Source organism: Camelus dromedarius, chromosome 9 (genome assembly GCF_036321535.1).
Source record: "Camelus dromedarius isolate mCamDro1 chromosome 9, mCamDro1.pat, whole genome shotgun sequence".
Taxonomy (NCBI): domain Eukaryota; kingdom Metazoa; phylum Chordata; class Mammalia; order Artiodactyla; family Camelidae; genus Camelus; species Camelus dromedarius.
Window position 1 is genome coordinate 75,095,766 of NC_087444.1, and position 22,392 is coordinate 75,118,157.

The 22,392-nt window shown below is 53.4% G+C and overlaps 3 protein-coding genes and 4 non-coding genes across 11 annotated transcripts in view; 2 read left to right on the top strand and 5 right to left on the bottom strand.

The window, feature by feature from the left end:
- Positions 1-233: 233 nt before the first annotated feature.
- Positions 234-4,999, top strand: ACP4 (acid phosphatase 4). The gene is made up of 11 exons (XM_031457107.2): positions 234-344; positions 414-518; positions 592-678; positions 1,471-1,617; positions 1,919-2,017; positions 2,126-2,221; positions 2,935-3,067; positions 3,150-3,232; positions 3,682-3,806; positions 4,044-4,222; positions 4,298-4,999. Exons 1-11 carry the CDS (start codon positions 234-236, stop codon positions 4,411-4,413), a joined length of 1,281 nt encoding a protein of 426 aa, XP_031312967.1. The 3' UTR covers positions 4,414-4,999.
- LOC105100226 (Friend virus susceptibility protein 1) lies at positions 4,982-11,402 on the bottom strand. Its single transcript, XM_010993224.3, has 5 exons — positions 11,144-11,402; positions 9,248-9,291; positions 7,720-7,758; positions 7,221-7,261; positions 4,982-6,609 (listed from the first exon to the last, which is right to left on the bottom strand). The coding sequence occupies exon 5, from the start codon at positions 6,548-6,550 to the stop codon at positions 5,684-5,686; it is 867 nt and encodes a 288-aa protein (XP_010991526.2). The 5' UTR covers positions 6,551-6,609; positions 7,221-7,261; positions 7,720-7,758; positions 9,248-9,291; positions 11,144-11,402; the 3' UTR covers positions 4,982-5,683.
- LOC116155021 (small nucleolar RNA SNORD88) lies at positions 6,672-6,761 on the bottom strand. Its single transcript, XR_004139055.1, has one exon. It is a non-coding gene; the product is annotated as a small nucleolar RNA SNORD88 (small nucleolar RNA).
- Positions 7,351-7,442, bottom strand: LOC116155020 (small nucleolar RNA SNORD88). Its single transcript, XR_004139054.1, has one exon. It is a non-coding gene; the product is annotated as a small nucleolar RNA SNORD88 (small nucleolar RNA).
- LOC116155018 (small nucleolar RNA SNORD88) lies at positions 7,846-7,939 on the bottom strand. Its single transcript, XR_004139052.1, has one exon. It is a non-coding gene; the product is annotated as a small nucleolar RNA SNORD88 (small nucleolar RNA).
- LOC116155019 (small nucleolar RNA SNORD88) lies at positions 9,363-9,454 on the bottom strand. The gene has a single exon (XR_004139053.1). It is a non-coding gene; the product is annotated as a small nucleolar RNA SNORD88 (small nucleolar RNA).
- A 34-nt stretch (positions 11,403-11,436) lies between the features above and the next one.
- The window catches only part of LOC116154650 (uncharacterized), a 33,856-nt gene continuing 22,900 nt past the window's right edge, over positions 11,437-22,392 (top strand). For 3 of the 5 annotated variants that reach the window (XM_064489851.1, XM_031457153.2, XM_064489852.1), the window contains exons 1-2: positions 11,437-11,614; positions 16,633-16,794. In XM_064489851.1, coding sequence (XP_064345921.1) covers positions 11,452-11,614; positions 16,633-16,794 — 325 coding nt within the window. In that variant the 5' untranslated portion in view covers positions 11,437-11,451. The remainder of the gene's footprint in view (positions 11,615-16,632; positions 16,795-22,392) is intronic. The other 2 variants (XM_064489853.1, XR_004138572.2) reach the window with 2 other exon arrangements.

The window sequence follows — 22,392 nt, forward strand, 5'->3', positions numbered from 1 at the left end:
CATCTGAGCAATGGAGAGGGTGATGATCAGATAGATGATTCCTGGGGTTGCGGTAAAGATGAAGTGGGTTACTCCATGGGTTAATCCAAGGCTGACGAAGGCCCCGGGGGATCGGGCTCCAGGGGGAGGCGTGCTGGGACCTGCTCTCCTGGGGGGGTGGCTCAGGCCGGGTAATGAGCAGGTGGGGCTGCGGCACAGACAGCGGGCTGAGCTCAGCGTCTGGCTGTGTGGAAATGGCCGGGCCAGGGTTTCGGGGCCACCCCACAGGACCCCTCCTGCTGCTGCTGCCGCTGCTGCTGCCGCCCCAGGCTCTGTCGGAAGGACCCCTGGTCTTCGTGGCTGTGGTGAGGTGCCCCACCCCGGCCCGGCCCCTCGCATCCCCCAGGTCAGCCCTGACCGGGTCCCTTCCCCAGGTCTTCCGCCATGGCGACCGGGCCCCGCTGGCCTCTTACCCCACCGACCCGCACAAGGAGGTTGCATCCACCCTGTGGCCGCGTGGCCTGGGCCAGCTGACCGGGGTGAGAAGCTGGGGATGGGGACAAGGGGTGGGGCCGGGTGGGGAGGGGTCTGCTGAGTCTGCTCTGTCCCCAGGAGGGGGTCCGCCAGCAGCTGGAGCTGGGCCGCTTCCTGAGGAGCCGCTATGAGGCCTTTCTGAGCCCCGAATATCAGCGGGAGGAGGTACTGCCGTGTTGGCCCCCCTCTGACCCCCACTGCCTGCAGTGCTTCCCGTGGCCTCCACCTCAGGCCTTGGACCCCCATCAACCTCACCTGCACCTTACGTCTGATCTCTGACTCCTGAGCCATTGACCAACCCACACAGCACGGACTCCACCTCAACCTGAGTCACATCTGACCTCTGACCTCCATCAACTCTGACTTCATTTTCTGCTGGCCTCCACCTCTGTTTTCTGACTCCCACAGACTCCAGCCAGACCCTCTGACCTTTGACTCTGGAACCTGATTGATTCTGTCTTTGACCCTCGTAGATTCTACTTGCCCTCCTGACTTCAACCTTTGACCTCTACCTTTCATCAAATCTGACTTTTCTTTCCTATCTTTTCCAGTGTCTCCTGACAGATCTCCAATTAGGATCATTCCTCCTGACCTCCGACCTCTGGTCCCAGATAGCTGTGTACTGAACTCTGACCCTATGATCTCCGACCCGCCCTCATCTTGACCTCTACCTTCCTCCAGCAATTCTGATCTTTCATTGACTTGACTGATCTCCTTAATCCTCGATGTCCACTCAACTTCTGACCCCCCCAACCCAACAGCTCCTGACCCTGACCTCTGACCCTTGACCCCAAATTCCCACATTGAAGGCCAGACCCTTGAACCTGCCCTGAGTTTTGACCCCCTAACACCTGACCTTTGACCCTGAACTGAATCTGAAGCTTTTGGTTTGCTGCTACAGCTGACCTCTGACCCCAGCCATGGTCCCCTGGCCTGCCCTCTCCCGACCCCACCCAGGTGTACATTCGCAGCACAGACTTTGACCGGACGCTGGAGAGCGCGCAGGCCAACCTCGCGGGGCTGTTCCCTGAGGCCGCCCCAGGGCGCTCGGAGGCCACCTGGAAGCCCATCCCTGTGCACACGGTGCCGGTTGCTGAGGACAAGGTCAGGGGGCTGGATAGAGCCTGAAGGTGGCAGGGATGGAGAGAGAGACAGGGACCCTGAGATGGAGAGGGCCAGCAGCTCAGAGAGGAGGCTCAGGGCCTGGCTGGGTGGCTCCTGAGAACCAGAGCAGCAAGACCTTCCCTGGGGCAGAGTTGTCCTGATGGGGTGAGCCGCTAACCCCACACTGCGCAGCCAGACCTGGGATTGACGGCGGACCACAGGCAGGGCCCCACAGCTCCGACTCCCCCGGTTCCATCGGGCCCAGTCGCGCTGCTGCCCCCTCTGAACTTGTTTCCTCTAGCTGCTAAGGTTCCCCATGCGCAGCTGTCCCCGATACCATGAACTACTGAGGGAGGCCACTGAGGCCACCGAGTACCAGACCGCCCTAGAGGGCTGGACGGTGAGCAGGGTCTGCGTGGTGGGGCGGGGGCGGGGCCAGCGGGGCGGGGCCTGCGGGATGAGAAGGGGAGTGGAGGTCTGCTGGCCTCACCCAGCTCCGTGTTTCCAGGACTTCTTGACCCGCCTGGAGAACTTCACCGGGCTATCGCTGGTTGGGGAGCCGCTACGCAGGGCGTGGAAGGTTCTGGACACTCTGATTTGCCAGGTGGGCCCCTGCCCACCCACCAAGTCATTAAGGGCACCTGGATTCCAATCCCAGCTTTGCCGCTCACTACCCGTATTCCTTCAGGAAAGTCACCTACCTTTATTGCCTCAGCTGACCCACCCGTACAATTGGTTTGCTGTGAAGCTCGAAACGGGTTAGTTCACGTGATGAGCTTAGAAATGCACCCGGCACACAGTGAGGCCCGCGGGAAGGTTTGGCGCTGTGTTTGCAATTCCACCTTCCCAGTTTTGCAATCGGAAAAACGCCTGAAACCAAAGCTTGGGTGGCAGGAGCTGACCTGGAGTGGTGTGATGCTGGTAGTCCTCGCTTACCCCACTTTTTGGGAATGGTCCTAATTGCACGGTGGGAGTAGCAACGTGCACGTGTAAAGCGGCTGCCCTAGATCCCACTGGATGTGTTATGAGGTGGACGGTATCCTCACCGTGGCTCTTTCTAAAACCCCAAAGGTCTGAATTCTGAAACAGCTCTAGCCCCAAGGGTTTCAGATAAGGGCTTCTGGACTGCGGAATGATGGTCATTACTCTGGTTCATTCATGATCGCTCATGCCCACACCATATTTTCTTACTAGACCTAGCCCGTGAGGGGTTCAGGTAGGGGCTGATGGGGGAGCCTGGGCACTGGGAGGGCCTGAGGAGAACAGGAAGAGCTCAGGATGTCGTGGTCACGTTTTCCCCTCCCTGTCTCTCCCCAGCAAGCCCATGGTCTTCCCCTTCCATCCTGGGCCTCCCCAGATGTCCTGCAGACGCTAGCCCGGATCTCAGCTTTGGATATTGGGGCCCACGTGGGCCCACCCCGGGCAGCAGAGAAGGCCCAGCTGACTGGGGGTGAGGCGTGGGGTGGGGAGGCTGGGAGGCCGAGGCACCTTGCTCTGGGGAGGTCTTAGCACTGTGTCTTGCTTCTTCTCAGGAGTCCTGCTGGATGCCATCCTTGCCAACTTCTCACGAGTCCAGCGCTTGGGGCTGCCACTCAAGATGGTGATGTATTCAGCTGTGAGTCTTCGGGAAGGGTGGCAGTGCCACATGCTCACCAGGATAGGAGGGTAGCGATCTGGGTGAGGAAGAGCTGGTGGTCCCAAAGGAACCTCAGCCTAATGCCTGGAGTAACTCCCATCTCCAAACCATACTCTCAGACCATATCACTAGAGGTATGGAATCCAGAAGGTGGGAGGTGATGGTGTTATGGACAAGAATTCAGCTATTCTGAAAGGACAGGCTCTTTCATTGAGCTGTCCAATCATATTTCGTGTCTATGTGACCAATCTTTATTAAATGACCACCTGTAACTGGTGGCTCCCTCCAGGGTGCAGAGGTGTGCGTGTGTGCGCGCGCGTGCACGCGTTTATTCGTAAGGGGTCTAAGGGACATCTGGATGCACAAGTTTAGAGTTCAGGAGAGGGGAGATGTCAGGAGCCCAGTCTCAGCCCTGGATCCGCCTGCAGCACGACAGCACTCTGCTGGCCCTCCAGGGGGCCCTGGGTCTCTATGACGGGCACACACCCCCTTATGCTGCCTGCCTCGGCTTTGAGTTCCGGAAGCGCCTCGGGGACCCGGAGGACGACGCAGGGTGAGGAGGGGGTGGTGCTCCAGTGGGTGGGACAGAACTCTCATGAGGAGGGCTGGGATGCCAGGTGCAGGGCGTGGCCTGCAGGGGGAATTTCCAGGGAGGGTGCTGGTGGCAACAGGGGGTTGACAAGCAGGAATCAAGAGCCCGGTTCTCCATCTAGCTACCCTCCTCCAGGTTTAAAGTCAGCAGAGGGGAAGGCAAGGGGCCTGGGTACCACCACCTCTTCTCTTCCTCCAGGAATGCCACCGTCTCCCTTTTCTACCGAAACGACTCTGCTGGCCTGCCCTTGACCCTCAGCCTCCCCGGGTGCCCAGCCCCCTGCCCACTAGGCCGTTTCCGCCAGCTGACAGCCCCTGCCCGGCCCCCGGCTAAGGGGATCCCCTGCCATGGCTCCCAGAAGCCTGCCACTCCTGCAGGTGACGGCCCTCGGGGCTGGGGGGGCAGCAGGGGGTGCACGTCTCGAGATTCACACCCCCGTGTTCTCCCCACAGCCACCACAGTGCCCCTGCTGGCTGGGGCTGTGGCCGTGCTGGCAGCACTCAGCGTGGGGCTGGGTCTGCTGGCCTGGAGACCAGGCTGCCTGCGGGCCTGGGGGGGCCCCGTGTGAGCCAGATCGGGCACCACCCCTTCCCCACAACACACACTGGATCCCAACACATCTGTTCGTCACCTGCTGCCCTGGCTTCTGTGACTTACTGTGTGCGTCGGGGGAAGGCAGGGAGGGCTGCCTGGCCTGGAAGCCACAGGCAGTTGAGTGTGTGCATGTTGTGACACACGTGCATGTACATATACGTGTGCGCTCCTGCACTGCTGTGCAGTGTTTCCACACACACATTTGCACATCCGTACACGCACACTGGTACCTGTTTAAGCCTGCCTGCCTGGGGAGTTGCGTGACGGTCACAGGACCCCAGGAATGCCCTCTGCACTTCCGGGTCCTGGGGGAGCCTCTTGTTTATAGATACACAGAAGACCCAAAGAAAGTTCTAGTTGATTCCTCTACCCTACTGCTTTGAGCAGCCCTTCCCTCAGCAGACTGCTGGGATGGCTAAGGAGATGGGGACACCACTGGGGGTGCTGTCCATCTGTGCCTGGGGACCCTGGCCTCACTGGGGGATGGCTCTCCTTCCAGCTCCACACCAGAACCCAGCCAAACACCACAGCTCACACACAGGGACATGCGAGGTGTTTAATGGGTGCCTGGCACTGTCTGCCAGGGCTGTCCATCCCCACAAAGCTGGGGTTCTGGGCCCCAGCACCCCTCACCCAGGCATTTAGCAGACACTCCAGCCACACACCCAGCTAGAGGAACCGGAAGAAACAGGCTGCACCTTCCCCAGGTGAGCAAAGGGCAAAGTTCCATTTTAAAAGAGAAAAGGCCTTGCATAAAAAAGGTCTCAAGAGAAAAGACATCACAAAGGGGGGAAAGAGCCTCCCTAAAACCCCTTCTACGCTGAAAAAGTAACAGGTTAAAATACTGCATTTAAAACAAGCCTCGAGAAAGTGTGCAAACTTCCAGGTGCTTCCATGTCGTGGGCTTCGGGCTCTCCCACTTGGCCTGCAGTGCTCTGGGGGCCCAGGTGGCAGAGCGGTGGGTACCAACCCCCCGACACCCACTGGGCTCAAGTGTATCAGACTGAAATGTAGCAGACTCTCCCCGAATCCTGCGGCAGCTCTCGGCCAGGAGCCGTTCTTCTCCAGCTCTGGCCAGTGAGGCCCACAGGGTGGCCAGGGGCGTCCCTCAGTCCATTCAGGGGCACACAGGAGACCCTGCCGAGGCTTTGGGCCTCCCCTCCAATGTCCCTGTTCCCTGCCAGTTGGCTCGCCTGGGATTTAGCCTCCCTGCCCCGCTCCGAGAACCAGCTGGACCCTGGGGCCTAGTCGTGGCGCACGGGCACTGGCGGGTCCCCTCCGCTGGCCTGGTCAGAGTATGGGGGAGGCGGGGGCTGCTCCTCCTCCAGCCCGTAGGCGGCATGGCTGCGGCTGCGCTTGGCCTCTTTGATGTACAGCTCCAGGAGGACCTTGGTGGGCTGCTTGTCCACCCGCTCCCTGGGCACGCCGTGGCTCAGCAGCCAGCCCATGAGGTCCTTGCGCGTTGGGTTGGGCCCCAGCATGAGCTTGGTGCGGCCAGGTTGGCTCTGGCGCCAGAGCAGGCCAACATCGGCTATGGTCTGGATCTCCATCACCGCCTCCAGCACCGTCATGCCCTTGACCAGAAGGCTGACCAGCGAGAGCCGCAGCTCGGAGGGAGCGGCCGTCAGCAGGCGCCGCTGCAGGCCCTGCGTGAAGGGCACGTCCTCGGGCGCCGGGCGCTCAGGCTCGTTGGGCAGGGGCGGCTCTCGGTAGATCCAGTCCAGCATGCCCAGCTCGCGCACCAGCTGGATGCCCTCCTCCATGGTGGTCCAGGGCCGGAAAGGCAGCTCAGTGGCCTCGAAGTGCAGGAAGGACTCCCAGCGCTGGCGCCAGGCCTGCAGCAGCCAGGCCAGCAGCGTTCGGCAGCCACCCCGCAGGGCCTTGCAGTGGTAGTTGAAGACGGCATCACTGGTCAGGTCGCCCAGCAGCGCCAGCTCCCCGGAATTCAGGGACAGCGCTGGGCCCCCTTGGTCATACACCCGCAGGATCCAGGTGATCATGAGCTCATTGGGGTTCTGCCTGAAGCGCCGCGCGATGGCCAGGAGCTCAGTGTACGTGTAGTAGCGGTCGCCCCGCCCCACCTGGGTGGGCGCCAGGGCTCTCTCGGCCATGGCTGTGGCTGCTCCAGCTGGGGGACAGGAAGAGGCCGGGAGGGGTGCGGCCACGGGTGCTGCAGGGAGGGCACAGAGAAATAGCCCCACACACCCGGCCACCAGGCACCTCCCTGGAGTTGGGCCCCACAGACCCCCGGATGTCAAGGTCCTGGGGGGCACGGTATCCTCATGGGAGATCAGAGCCCAGTGCTAGGCATCATGGGCGCTCTGATACTGGATGTCCCAATGCAACGCTCCCCCCACACCAGCTGCTCCTGTAGCAGCTTCCCCCCACCCCCAACATCATGGCGTTACTGTGAAGATTAAATGAATCCAGTGCTTAGAACTGTGCCGGGTCAGTTACGTGCTCAGCATTTGCCTTTATACTATTACCATAATCTCTACATTAAAATTTTTTTCAATTATTCTTTTTTTGAGCATTAAAAAAATATAATTTCACATTAAAAAAATTTTATTTATTAAAAAATATTTCTTTGGGGAGGTGAGGTAATTAGGTGCTTTTTTTTTTTTTTTAAAAAAATGGAGGTACTGGGGATTGAACCTGGGACCCTCTGCATGCTAGGCATGCACTCTACCACTGAGCTACACCCTCCCCATAATCTCTACATTTTGTTAACTATAAAATAAATATGATTATTATGGCATTCATGAGAACTTCTGTTCTTACCCAGAGGAATGGTGGCGCTCTGGGACGCCTGGAGGAACCACCTGCAGAAAGGAAGGAGTTGGGGTGGGGAAGAGGAGGTTGGAGGCACACAGGGCAACCACAGCCCCCACCCATCCCTCCACAGAGCTGGGGGCCCCTCAGATCCCCAGGTGTCAAAGGTCCTGGGGGAGCACTGTGTCTTCACAGAAGATCAGAGCCCAGTGCTGGACATCATGGGGGTCCCCAAATATGGCCCCTTCAGGAGCCTTGACTGAACACACCTCACTGCAAAGCCCCTAACCTCCCCACCCCTGGGTTGGCCTGTTTCTAATCCTAGCCCCTCCTGCATTCACCATCTCTTACCACCCTCCCCAAACCATCTCTGCAGCAGGGATCGAACCCAGGACCTATTACCATGCATTCTGAGCTAACCCTATAGATTTAATGAACGATAAATTTAGAATCTTGTAAGTCTAATGATTACTATGGTATTAACAAGGGGACTCTCTTCTGTTCTTACCGAGGGATGGCCAGGCTGTTCAACTCCTGAAGGAACCACCTGCAGACAGGAAAGGGTGGGGGATCCAAGAGAGGGTTGGTGGGGTGCAGGGAAACCATGGCCCCCATCCACCCTTCCCTATAGGCGGGACCCCTCAGAACCCCAGGTGTCAAAGGTCCCGGGGGGGGGCACCATGTCCTCACCAGAGATCAGAGCCCAGTGCTGGACATCATGGGGGTCCCAGTGCCCTTAAACTGCCTCCCTCCCCCAACCAGACCATAGAACGTTTCCATCTTGCTAGCTCTGTTGGACAGCGCTGCCTCGGAAATCGATAGATGTTACGTGTCCCTTAGGGCTTCCCTATCCTGCTGTCTTGCTTTGCTTCTCCTTGCCCCCCTCACATATCCCTGCCCAACGGGCCCCCTCCCTAATCCACACTTCCCCGGAAATTTCCTCAGTCCGCGATGAGGTTCAGAGCTCCGCAGAGGACGGAGAGATGAGCCCCCCGAGAAAGACACTCTGATGAGCTGCATTCTGAGCTAACCCTTCACAGCACGCAGCTCTCATCCCTAAGGTGCTTGTCGGCAGGAGTCTAAACCTCTGAGAACCTCAGAGAATACCCTTTCTGTTCTCTCTGTTATGTATTTAGAAAACAATCGTTCCCATCTGTTATCAGAAATCAACCTTATTAATGGGAATGGAGATTTGGGTCCAGACTCTATTGAGAAGTCAGGACTGTTCCACCAGAGCCATGATCCTCCTCGCTCCCCACACCCAAGGGACAGAGAAAAAGCCTCCTAGAGCTCAGAACACTTGTTTCTTTTTGGGGAACACACATACCAACTTATCTGATGATTTAGCTCTTCGAAACACTCCTGAAACATTCTCCAGATAAACCACATCCTTTGACAATGGCTACTGTGTAAATTGAGGGTAACCTTAATAACTGTATCAGTTTATAGAGATATGATTCATGGGGAAACTGCCTAATCTTTGCTGAAGGCGACACTGTATTCAGTCTACACCCGCTGCCGCTCCCCACTGTAAGAGTGATAATGCTTCCAGCCCTGCTGTTTCTTTTCTTCTGCTGAGTTTGAAAATTAGCTTTCTGATTAGTCCTTTTCCCTGAAACCCAAATACATACACATTACCCTCCGTATCTACGGGGCCCCAGGAACCGATCCCCCATGGACACTGAGAAATGACCATATATATTTCCCCTTCCACAGCCCATGTACTCCTCGCCTTATCCAACCCTCACCTGTGAAGGCAGGAAACATCACTACCCCCCACCCAACTGCACAGAGGCCTAGGGGCCCATCTGTTCCTGATGTGTTGTGCCCACTCTACAGGCAGAGTAATTGAGGCTCAGGAGAGCAATCACTTGATTAACACCTCTAAGCCCAAGAACAGCAGAGCTAGGTAAATCCCAAGCATGACTGCTGGCATATAAATTAGGTCCCAGAGGTATCTGATGTGAAGGCACTGAAAACAAGGGTGAGTTATTTTAGATCTGGGTGGGTCAGGGAGTAGGCATAAGGGGTCTTACCAAGATGGGGTGGTGGTGGGTGGCCCCTCAGCTTGAAGACACACCTGTAACACAGGAAGGATTTGGTGAGAGTGGGAGAGGAAACAGTTTGGGGGTCCAGAGAACATCAAAACCAGGGCACCTCAGATCCCCAGGTGTCAAAGGTCCTTGGGGGGCACTGTGTCCTCAGGGGTGATCAGAGCCCAGTGCTGGACATCATTGGAGCCCAGGTCCCTCTGCAACCAGATCCCAAGGCCACTCACCTTCAGGAACAGAGGCCAAGCTAACAGCACTTAGAGACTGAGAAACACAAAAAACCATCAGGAGGGTACAAATGCCCACAGCTTTCCCTATGGAGACACCAAGATGCCCCCACCTCCCCAGTCTCACAGGTCCACAAGGGACTGTCTCCAAACCCATTACATGTTGAGACCCTGCTCACTACTCACTACTCCTCTTGTCTCAGTTCTGCAGATTTCTAGCACTGGCTGTACCTGCTAACTCTATACAGCGAAAGCTAAGATGCAAATCCCTTGGGAGAGCCTGTTGTGGGGGAATAAAGGGAGAAAAAGAAACCTAAAATATAAGCAGTGTAAGCAATGACCAGAGACCCTTAAGCACAACCGTTTTTGAACAAGTCAACTGCGAAAGACGTTTTGGAGATGATTTAGGAACTATGAGCACTAAGCAGATAGAAGATGGTATCATTAAGGAACAAATCTCATTGAGGGTGACAACAGCACTGTCATTACCTAGAAAAACGTTATTTTAGAGACACAAGTATTAACTATTTTGGATGAAATAAGAAATATACTTTCAGAACACTAAGGACAAAAAAGCAAACTTGGTGAAATGTTGTAACTATTAAACATGTCTGTTTCCCCGTATGTTTGAGGATCTGAAAAATAAAAAGGAAAAAAGGGCGTGAAAAAGGGATATATCGGACAATGGCAAAAGAGGGCGCACTCCAAAGATGAATGGACGAGAAATTCCACTTGTGACTTGGCAAGAGTAAGTGTAAACTCAACAGTTTTCTAGACGGTTGACTGAAGGGAGAAACTCAGAAGGGATTCTTGCTGGGTTGCTGTGGGGAGACAGAAAATCAGCTATTTGCTCGTGGGCTGGCTCTCCTTGCCAGGGGCGCTGCATTGCTCAGGCGTCAAGCAACTGATGTCCAAAAAGATCTTAGGACCGATCAGCCCCAGGACTGACGTTTAATAAAACTATGAGGTTCTAAGTGATTTCAAAATTCTGATATTTGAGTGGCCGTGTGAGAATAATTCCTGAAAGTGAACAAAGGCCTCACTAGCTTTCTCCTAAAACCACTTCTATCTAGTTCTCGGAAACAACACAGTACTTAAAGACCTCACTCCCACTTCTTCCTTAGTAACTCCTGAGATCCTGCCTCTACCTCTCCCACAGGCTTTGTTCTATGCTGCACAAAAATGCCAGCCACGTGGAATCAAAAATACAAAAGCGATTTCCTAAGGAGAGTACGTGTAGCGAGAAAGGGGGTGGAAAACTTCACAAAGAAATATTCAATGTCACTAGCCCCCTGCCTGCACCCCCCGCCCCCGACATGGACAAGATGGCGGAGCCCTGCGACGTGGGCAGCAGAAATGGCGTAGCCAGGCTGCGGTGCAGAGAAAGAGGAACTAGCCCTGGGGGCCTCGGTTCGCTTCGGCGGCAGGAGTCCTCCCCGACCCCCTGAGCGCCCCCAGAGAGCCCCCACCCTCTCCGGACGCCACTGCCCGCCCCGCAAGTAACACTCAGGCTAGCTGGGCCCAGACTCGGCCCACGCGACATAGTGGCCGCCCTTGCTGCAGTCCTGGGCACCACGCGACACGCACGACCCAGGTCCCAACGCACACCCCACCGCAAAACCCAGAAAAGACCCAACAGTAAAATAATGCTCACCTCACACTCGCTCTCCCCACCGCGTGTGCAGGCTGCAGCGTGTCCTGCTTTATAGAGCGCGCCGTGCGAGCGGCCTGCCCCCCGGCGCCAGACCGGGCTTCACACCGAGGCGTCCAGCACATACGCCGGTGTCGGAAACCCCGCTTCGGTGCTTATGGAAGGGAATACTACCTGTCTCCTCTAGAATCTTCCCGACCAGACGGTGGGATGTTGTCCCTGGGGACGGAGAAAAGGGGCAAGGAAAAACTGGGACCCGTTCTCCTGTCATGAGGGTCAGGCAATTCTGTGAACAGCACCAAAGGCGGGCCATGAAGGGGAAGGCCCCCTTCCGGGTGTGGGCGGGGCCAGAAGGGGAAGCAACTGGAATTTCCAGCACTGCAGTGGCGCGAGCTGGGCTTGCAGAGGCGGGGCAGGCCCCGGCGACGTCCCAGCCGCAGAGTGGGAGGCCGGACCCAGTACGGAGTTTGACAGGTGGGCGTTCTGGGAAAGAGTCGCGTGGCGCAGAATTAGAGGCCGAGCCTGCGCGGTGAGGGGGAGGGGCGGGACCGGAGGCTGGAGGTTTGAGGAAGGGGCAGGAGGCCTGGACTCCTGGGGCTGTTTGGGGGCCAGATTTGGGGTACACCCCTGGTTTGGATTGTCTAAGAGTTGGGGGCTTGGCTTCTTGGCAGGGTTGGAAATCTGGGTGTCTTTTCTTTTGGAGGGTAGTGGGAGGTAGTTAGGTTTATTTATTTATTTTTAGAGGAGGTACTGGGGATTGAACCCAGGATCTCATGCATGCTAAGCAGGCGCTCTACCATTTGAGCTATACCCTACCCCCCCCCCCCGGTGTCTTTTCAAGTGACATGATTGTAACAATTTTTTCAAAAATAAAACAATGTAACTTCTCTACTACTTCAAACCCATTGACCAGAATCATCACTGTCTACAGTTTGGTGTGGACTTTTTCCTTTATGGATACTCGAGCGCGCGTGTTATGGATAAAGATGCTTTTTTTCCCACTCTAGTTTGTCCCATAAATAGTCTCTCCACATCAGTACACAGAGCGACCTCATCCCTTAAACAGTGGCAAAGCATTCCCTTGTGTGAATAGAATATATTTTGTTTAGCTGGTCCCCCTGGTCGTTTGGGTTGTTTTCTTCCTTCTACTGAAGAGACTCCTCCGTGAAGCCTGTGGTCTGAAGTAAAAGGAAGAGACCTGAACTCTGCTCTTAAAATGAGACATTTCCTTCACTGGCTCCTGCGTAACTCAGAGGAAACCAAAGTCTTCCTTGTAGCCCACAAGGCCCAGAGTGACCCAGTCCCTGCTCCTTCTCTGCCTTCGTCTCCCCTTTCTGTCTCCCTTGCTCAGGCTACACTAGCACAGTGGCCTCCCTGGTCTTCCTGGGAACTGCCAAGGTCATTTCTACCTCAAGACCTTTGCATTCGCTATTGTCTTTGCCTGGAACTTTCCCATCCAGTCTATCCCCATGGCCCTCTTCCTCTCTTCAGTCCTGTTTCTGCTCAGATGTCACCGTAGCCTAGAGCTCCCCACCCATTCACTCTATATAACAGGCCCTCTGTTTTCCAGACTGGTCACCCTTTCTCTCCTGTATTTTTCTTCATAGCTCTTATCCTCTCACATATCTTTCTGTGGACATGGGTTTTTTGCTTGTTTTTGTTTTCGTTTTTGCCTCTCTGCCGAAATGTCAATTCCTTAAAGACTAGGATTTGTGTCTAGTTTGACCACTCCTATAGACCCAGTGTCTGGCTCATAGTTGCAGCTCACTTCTTATTAAAAATGAGCACATTTGAGAGCCTTCTGTGGGAGACAAGAGGAAGGATTATTGTAACAACACTTAGAGAGCACATATTATGGCCTAAACTCTATCTAGATTGAAGTACCATTGGCTTTCCCCACAAGCGGGTTCCACGTGCACATTTCAACCAGCTGCGCATGGAAAATGTCGGGGAAAAAAACAGTTCCAGAAAGTTCCCAAGACCAAAACTTGAATTTGCCGTGTGCCCAGGCAACGATTTACATAGCATTTACATTATATTTATAACTATTTAATAGCATTTGCATTGTATTACATATTATAATTGAGAGATGATTTAAAATATACAGAAAGATGTGCATCATCCCTTGTATAAAATTGCAAATACTCTGCAATTTTTTATAAGGGACTTGAGCATCCTTGGATTTTGTTATCCGAAGCCGGGGGAGGGGGGCGTGTCCTGGAACCAATCCCCCTCGGATACAGAGGAACAACTAGACTACCATTATCTCCATTTTACAGTTGGGGAAACTGAGGTCCAAATGGGTTCAACCCCTTGCTCCCAGGTCATAGAGTGAGTCAGTGGCTGCACTAGATTCAAAACCTGCCTCCTTAACCATTGTGTGAAAGGGAGATAAATGGGACCCCCCCCAGGCGGGGGCCCTGCAGGGAGACCTAGACATTGATATAACTGTGTACTTGAGTTTCAACCCTGCCCCGTTTAGTAAATGACTCGTAGCCCCAGACCATCTGCAAAGATTGGCTACCTATGACAGCCTTAAAAATAAATAAATAAGGAAGGAATGGGACCCCATAGAAAAAAAAATTTTAAGTGAAAAAAAGAACAGCTTTGTTTTGGGGTGGAGTTGGGGAGAAGAATGGAGACAGTGACAGGAGCTGTTGGGAAAGGCAGGAGGAAGTGTGGGTGCAAAGAGAATTAACCTTGGGAGGGGCAAATTATTGGAGGTCACAGATGGGAAGGATGAAGCCCAAAGAGCTTGGCTTAAAAGCATCAGCTATTTGACAAACACTGACTGAGCACCATCTCTATGGCAGGAATCAGGAACCTGCTCTGTGTGCTGGTGCCTCCTGTCTCTTTCCCCTTGAGTCCCTCCCACACCTGCCCCTCTCCCCAGAGGGCCCAAGGGATGGCCCCAGGGAGGCCTGCCACTTCCCAAGTACACTTCGAGGTATTGAGCTCAAAGAACATTCTGGGTGAAAAACACAGATTCTTTGAAAATACAGATTATTAATCTGAGTTGGGAGAGGAATATTCAGAGGCGACTGGAAAGGGAAGAGACTCTCAGTGTGGGTAAGGCTGGAGAGCAGGGTTGTCAGGTACTTGGTGGGGAGCTGTGAGCAGGCTCCTTGGCAGGGAGGTAGGGTCATTCCTGTGCCCTAAGTCCAGATGGCCTGGATCGCCAGGAGGGACCAGAAGTTCATGTAGTTCAGATAGGAAAAGAAACCTGAAGGAAGGAAGAGTGCAGCGGGCTGAGGTGCAAGGTTCACCAGCCCGAGCCTGATCCTGGTTCTTTCCCCAAGCCCAGCCATACCCCTTACTGTGATCCCAAATCCATGCCCATACCCAAACTCCGCCCCATCCCCAACACTGTCCCTGACCCCTATCTTCAAACCCAAACCCAGGACCATTCTCTACATTGCGCCCAACCCATTCCCCAGTCCAAACCCAACCCCACCCGTGCATCCAGCCCTATACCCATCCCCAACCCCATCTCCCTCCTCAGTCCAATCCTACTTAACCCTCTCTGCAATCCCATCCCCCTCCCAAACCCTGTCCCACCTAGTCCCCATCTGCCTCCCTGAACCCATGCCCAAACCCCAAACCCAACCCCAGCCCGGCCCAGACCAGTCATCAGGAAGAGGAAGACGCCGATCCATGCCAGGTAGAAACTGCACCCCAGCTCGTAGGTCATGCCTTCCTGCAGGTACTCATGGGCCTGCATCAAGTAGAACAGGATACACAGTATCATGCTGATCCCTGCGTGAGTACAGGTGTTAGGAGGCCAGCATCAGGTGTGTGAGAACCCTTGCCCATAACTGTGTGGCTGCCAAGGTCTTGTTCATTATTTTCCCACTTCCTTTCACCTCCCTGAACGTCTGCTCACAGGCTGGAAAACAGGCTCCTGACAACGTCTTGGTGGAGGACATTGGAAGGGCAAGACTTGGTCTTGAACCAGGCACTGGTGGTGTCTAAAACCACAGGCTTTGGGGCTGACAGACTGGACTTCTTGTCCTGCTTCTGTGTCCCATCTTAGGGCAGCCACTCCATCCCTCTGAGCCTCATTTCCCTCATCTGTAAAGTGGGCATAATCATAGGACCCATCTCCTTGGGCTGTCATTAGGAGTTATTGAGATCAGCATGTTTCCTGGCACACAATGTGCCCTCAGGAATTGGGCTTGATTATCATCACTGTATTGGATCTTTAATTTTGGGCTTCTGAAGGAACTTAGTCATTCTGGACATTGGAACTTTATTTTGAAATGACATGAATTAAAGATAATTTGTGAAAAGGAAAAGATTCATTTTTTTCCTCAGGTAGTGGAATACTGGGTAATTTTTTTCTTTATGTTATTGAAAAATAATATAGGAGGTGTTTTGCATTTAATTGAAAGGGACATTGGACAGAAATGATTTTCTTATTGAAAAATGTTCTGTTTTAGATGACATAAAACAGATGTTTTCTACCCTTTGTACCTTGTATTTAAACAATCAGGAGGAGTTGCTAGACAAACTGGGTAAATACCATTTAATAACAAGGAAGTGGACTGTTCTCTATTCTTGGCCTCACTATTACTCTCTAAGAATGTTCTCTTGATGCAATTGAAAGTTGTGATCAATTATTACAAGAGACAGGAACACAATATTCTTCATTTCCAAATTAAGTGCCCCTCTCTTCTAAAAAGTGTGGTTTGGCATGCAAATGGAAACTAAACTATTCTAATCAGAATAGCAATTATGAGTTATTTGGGTGGGGGTGGGAGGATTATCACAATAAAGATGCAGGCACAGTTAAATTGCTACCATCACTTACTGACATTTTCTAATGCAATCCTCACTACATCTCCACATGGTAGGAAATGTTATCCCATCCTACAGATAAGAAAACTGTGGCTCAGAAAAATTAAGTAGCTTGAACAAAATCACTGAGCTGCTGGTGTTGGTGAGACGGGATGGGGTGGGAACTGGACACAGGGTTGAGTATTGGATAGTTGAAGACTGAGTGATGGACACTGAGGTTGAGGCTGGTTTGAGGGGTGGGGATGAGTTGTGGTTGGGGATGAGTATGGATTGGAGACTGGTAAGACCATGAGGTTGGGAATGGGTTGGGTTGAGATTCACAGGTAAGAGGGGTAGTTTGGATTTGGAATGAGTCTTGAGGAGGGTTAGGCATGGAGTTGAGTTGTGTTGATGTTTGTAAAGGGCTTGGCGATTGGAAAGAAGATAGAATTGGAGTGGGGGTATGGATGGGGATGGATATCACAGAAGGGAATGTGAGTGATTTTGAGATCTGTTGGTGATGGAGTGGACTTGGACTGGAGATGGGGTTGGGTTGGAAGTTAATATTTTTTATTGGGGTGGACTGGAGATTTGGAGGGAGATAGTACTGGGATTGGGGTTGAAGGTGAAAATGAGGATGGCGCTGGAGTGTGGTGGGGAGAGGTTGGCTATCAGGAGAGGCACTGGGCAGGGAACTCCTCTACTTGGTTCCTCAGGGACAGGTCTCAGTGCCATGCCTGTCAGGATGCTGATGATGACACTGGAGAAGTCCAGCATGGGCGTGTTGGTGCTTGTGAAGAAGACGATGTTTATGAGGATGATGCAGAGGCAGAAGCTGGAAGTGCTTGCAATGAGGAGGAAGGCCCAGGCAAAGTCCAGTAAGTCTGGGGAAGGAAGAAAATCAGGACACCAAGACGGGCCCTGAGGCCCTGAGCATGGGGGAGAGGGTCCCCGGGGAGTCTGGAAGTAGTCTTAAGTCCTCTCCCTTGAAAATTCTTCATCCCTATTTTAAGGAAATTGAAATTGGGCTCTAGAGATGGGGTATTGAGGCAGATGCCTCTAGGTCATTGAGGACAGGTTCTTGGGCAGTGACAAGTGGGTTGGGCATTGAGGAACTAACTTGATGTGATGAGGACAGATTCCTTGGGGTGAAAAAGCCTCAGGATTATGTACCAGGTGCTAGGGTCATGAGAATTGTGAGGATGGGTATCATGTAGGTGAGAATGAGCATAGGCAGTGAGAACTGTCTTGGGGGAAAGGGGGACTATTCAAGGGTAGTGGGAACTGTCATGGAGAGGGGAGAACTAGCCCAGGGCAGTGAGGACCAATCCGGGGAAGGCAGAAGAGGGTCCCTGGGACAAAGAGGAGAGATGAGTCCCAGGAACAGTGAGTGTAGGGTAGGTCTTACAAGCATTCTGGTCGTACTCATTCTGGCAGGAGGTGTCAGGGCACTGCACAAAGAAGATGGTATTGATGAGGATGGTGGGGTAGCCAGCAGCATCCCCAGGGGGCATCAGTGGCACCTGGAAGTGGATCCAGTGCTGGCCCAGAGAGATGAGACCGATGGTCACCATGCCGGCCAGGCTCAGCACCAGGCTCAGCTGGTGACTGATCTTCTTGGCCTCATGCAGCAGCCGCCAGCCCATGGGCAGCTGGGAATGGCTGAGTCTACACCTGTCCCGAAACCTGCAGCAGATTGCCCATTACCAGTGTCAGCACTGAGTCCAGCCACCCAGCCCAGCCACCCCAGGTCCAGCTATCAGACCCTGTCCCCCCAAGTCTAACCTTCAGACTCTATTTTGCCCATGTCTGTTCTCCATGCCCTGTATCTCCCTCTAGGACATGCTCACCTGGGTTCAGCCTCTAGGCTCCCTTGCCTCCAGATCTAGCTTCCAGGCCTTGCCACCCCCAAATCTATTCTCTAGGTTGAATCACAGGTCCAGCCTCTATGCCAGTCCCCACCCAGAGCAAGCCTTCAGATCCAGCTTTCAACCCCAGCCACACCTAACTCTAAACTCCAATCTCTGCTATACCGACTATGCCTCTGGTCCCTGGCTTTTCCTGATACCCCTCCCCCAGAATTCTAGCCCCAAAGCTGACCAGCTCTCTGGACGCCTGCCTCTTACCTGCCAGATCTGCCCTCAGTGGAGCTGCCTGATGGTGAACTGTAGAGGTAGCTTTCTGGGGTATTTGGGTTGTGTTGGGGACCATCCAAAGTGTCTTTGAAGCTCTCCTGGGAGGTCCAGATGATTGATTCATTACTTTTGATACTGGCCTCTGGGCTGTGAGTAATTGATGGGGGGACATCGACTCTGGCCCGGACTGACCTGGAGACTTGAAGGCTTGAGTGGGGACTCTGGGTTGTTGGCGGGATACTCACTTGACTACTGCAGGTAACTGATTTTACATTGGCCCGGGGGGTGCGAGTCACTGACAAAGGGCTTTGGATACTGAAGCGGTGAGTATGGAAAACAGATGGGACATCTCGGGTTTTGAAATGGCTACTGTAGATTACAGACGGTGTGTCTTGGACACTGGCCCGGTGACTGCTGGTGATGGGTGGCACGTCCTCAGCACTGACTTGGTGACTGATGGATGATGCATCTTGGATACTGACCCGGTGGCTGTGGACAACTGGCAGGGGTTCTTGGATACTGACCTGGCGGCTGTGGACAACTGGCAGGGGTTCTTGGATACTGACCCGGCGGCTGTGGACAACTGGCAGGGGTTCTTGGATACTGACCCGGCGGCTGTGGACAACTGGCAGGGGTTCTTGAATACTGACCCGGCGGCTGTGGACAGTGGGTTGAGAGTCTTTAATACTGACTTGGTGACTCTGGACAGTGAGCTGAGAGTCTTGGGTACTGGCGTGGTGACTCTGGACAATGGGCTGAGAGTCTTGGGTACTGACCCGGCGGCTGTGGATAACAGGCAGGGGTTCTTGGATACTGACCCGGCGACTGTGGACAGTGGGCTGAGAGTCTTCAGTACTGACTTGGTGACTCTGGACAGTGGGCTGAGAGTCTTGGGTACTGACTCGGGGCCTGAAGGTAGTTGATGACGAGTCTTGGGTCTTGCCTTGGTTGTTGTTAGTTGCTGCTGGAAGGAATTCTGGCAGAGCACTCTGGTGGCCAGATTGGGACCTCTGGGCCATGTGGACATGCGAGGTCTGGCCAATCCCCAGATGTACTCAACAGCCTGCCAACTGCCTCAGCCCTTCCTTCCAGGCATCTCCATGGCCACTTGGAAGTCCATTGGTCTCTCCCGGGGCTCAGGCTGTGTCCTTTGGGGTTTGAATCTCTCTGTCCCCTCTTCTGTGTTTCTTGGTCTCTCCTGCTGTCCACAGTCAGGCCTCAGGGCTTCAATCTGACCTGGAGCTGGGGGCAGGGGGAGGTTCCATGACAGTTGGAGGGGTTCCAGGAGGTAGAGACATTAGCCATGGACTCACATTCCACCCTAGACCTGTGTGAGAGACATGGGGGCTTGGGCTGGGTCAGGGTGGGCTCAGTGTAGGGTCTTGGTAGGGTCAAGATTGGGTTACGAAGGGGTCACTGCTGGGTCAGAGAGGTGTCAGGACAGGGCAAGGGTGGGATAGAGGGTAGGGAATGATCAGGGTGGAGACAGAGCAGGATCAGAGAGGGGCCAGGGTAGGTGGGGTCAGAGTAGGGTTAAGGGGTAAGGGAGGGGTCAAGGTGAAGACAACAGGGGCCAGAGTAGGGCTAGGCGAGGCTGAGTCAGGGCTGGGTCACGGGCCATCTCTAAGATCAATTCTTGCAGTTTCTGGAGAGCCTGTGATCTGAATTTATCATTCACTCCTCCTACCTGTCTCCCCCTCATCCCAGCCAGGGCCTTCTCTGAATCAAGTTCATCCCCTTATTCCCGTCTCAATTTCCATGTGTATTCTTGTTCCTTTTCCGTCTCCTCTGTCTCTGCCTCTCTTCAACTGTCCCTGAGTCTCAGGGACTCAGAGAAGATTAGGCCTGCTCCCTACCCTCAAAGACCTCCAGTCTGGGTTTGGGGAGAGGAAGCAGACCCAGCCACAGATCGAGAAAGGCTCCGGAGAGGTCAGCAGAAGTGCAGGCGTCCTGACCAGTATATGCTGCCTTTCCAGTCAGAGGGGGGATTTTTCCAAACTGCTGTTTTCCTCATCCTCTCCTTTGCCTTTAATGATGATATTTTGAAAAAAACAAAACCCACAAACTTTTATGTCTTTAATTACATGGATATCTATTTAACTGTTCTGTACCTCTGTTTCCTCATCTGTGAGAGGAGATTATGATACTTCAGAGGGTTGTTGTAAGGATGAAATGGGCTGATAAAAGCACTTAGAACCCATTGTAAGAAAAACTTGTTGAAAGTTTTTACATTTCATGGATGTTGATTTCAGTTCTAAAACTTTTTCTCCATCCCCTAAGCTCCTTCCTGAGTTCCAGACTCAGAGACCCAATTTCTTCTGAAATCCACATTGAGAGGTACCACAGAAGAAGAGAAAGGAATTACTATTCCTGGATACCGCTAATGCATCCATTCATTCATTTATTCATGCACGCTTTCAAGAGCAAAGGCTGGGGGGTGGGGAACGGTACAGCTCAGTGGCAGAGTGCATGCCTAGCATGCACGAGGTCCTGGGTTCAATCCCCGGTACCTCCATTAACAAATAAATAAATAAATGAACCTGATTACCCTCCCCACCAAAAAGTAAATTTAAAAAAAGAGAGCAAATTCTCATACCAGGCAATGGGGGTGCAGCGGAAAACAGAAGAAATTGGTTCCCTACCCTCACGGAAGACTGGTAGGGAAATAAATGGTGAAATAACGAATCCCAAGCCGATGGTGTGCCCGTGAGAGAGAACTGCACACTGCACTATGGGAGTGTTTAATAGGGAACCTGATTAAGAATTGAGGCTGGGAGAGCTCCGGAAAGGAATGTGGAGGAAGTGATGTTGGAAGTGAGGGTGTTTAGGGCAGTCTGGGCAAAGGTGGAAGAAGAAAGCCCTAGGTGGAGGGAGCAGCAGGAATCCGAGCTTCAACTCAGGGAGGAGAGGCCCCAAGGTGGCCTCTTGGTGTGTGAGAGGGACCCTGTGAAGTCCAGTGTGGCTCTGGAGGTAAGCGAGCAGTGTGGGGTCAGGGTCCCTGCCAACTGGGAAGGTTGGCAGATCACAGTGCTTGGTGGGTGTTGGGTGCACCACCCATGTTCGCTCCTTTGACGCCATGGGTCTTGGCCTGGTGAACACACTTTGGAACCTTTGTCATTGTTTTCTGTGTCCTAGGTTGGAATTTGTGACAGGGATGGTGGTAAGGGGAATGAAGCTGAGAGTGGAGACAGAGCTGGGCTTTGAGGACTAGGAAGGAGAGCATGAGGCTGGAGACAGAACAAGTAGATTTGGGCTCAGGGTGGGATGTGGATGGGGGCTGAGTTGTGTGTTAGGAGTAGAAATAGAAATGGGTAGTGTTTGGGATTTAGGAAGCATACTGGGGATGGCATGGGGTTGTGGATGGTCCTGGGGATGGGACAGAAAACAGAGAGGGGAATGAAGTTGGAATGGGGGTTTGGGTGGGGATGGGAAAGATGGCTATGGGTGGAAGGGAATTGAGAATAGGGTAAAAGGCAAGGTTTGGGTGGAGGCAGAGATATGACTGTGTTCCGTGATGGAGATTAGGATGAAACAGAGTGATGCAGGCAGATCCAGGCCCCCAGAACTCTATTCTTTCCCAGTGGACCCCGTCTCTTCCTGGGAGGAGGACCGCAAGTTCGTCCTGCGGGGCTGGTGTCTCGTCTTCAGCATCCTGGCGACCCTGATGGTGCTCAGTGTGTTGGATGGGCGTATGGCCTACTTGCAGGGCTCCTACACGGGCTACCTGGGCTTCTGGACTGACTGCAGGAAGCACAAGTGTGTCAGCCTGGGCCAAGTCACCGGTCAGTAGGAGCCTGGACAGGCTATAGGGTGCTCTGGGGGGAGGTGTCTCCGGAGATTATCAAGGGAGAGAATCTCTGGGGGAATCTCTTTGGGTGTTCCTGGGAGGGGGGAGTCTTCAGTATTCCTGAGAGGGTCTCTGGAGATTCTCTGGAGGCCTTGTGAGGGTTTTCCTGGAATTACATATGACTTAGAGAAATCGGGACTGTCACTGTGCATGGAAAGAAGGGCATTACACGTGGCCTGAAGATTAGATGGTTAAAGGCACCATCATTCTCTCTCACACACTTTTTAAAAGTTTTTTTTTTTTTTTTTAAAGATAACAGGAGGCTTCCGGCTCCTTGAGAAACATTTTGCCTCCTTGTAGATGTCTGTGTTTCCAGGGCTTTTGAGCATTGCCACAGAGGCAGCCCAGACCCTGGAGCCAGAGAGCCTGGGTTCAAATCCTGGCTCAGCCACTTGGTAGCTGGGTTATCTTGGGCAGATTCCTTCACTCCTGTGTGCCACAAGTTTCCTCATTTTTATAATGTCAGTGATAGCAGTACCTAATCATGTTTGAGG

Bases quoted from the DNA above. Each gene is read 5' to 3' on its own strand.
- ACP4 (XM_031457107.2), top strand. From the start codon at position 234: ATGGCCGGGCCAGGGTTTCGGGGCCACCCCACAGGACCCCTCCTGCTG. The intron at 679-1,470 runs GTACTGCCGTGT...GACCCCACCCAG, and splicing joins CCGAATATCAGCGGGAGGAG to GTGTACATTCGCAGCACAGA. The intron at 2,222-2,934 runs GTGGGCCCCTGC...GTCTCTCCCCAG, and splicing joins TGGACACTCTGATTTGCCAG to CAAGCCCATGGTCTTCCCCT.
- LOC105100226 (XM_010993224.3), bottom strand. From the start codon at position 6,550: ATGGCCGAGAGAGCCCTGGCGCCCACCCAGGTGGGGCGGGGCGACCGC.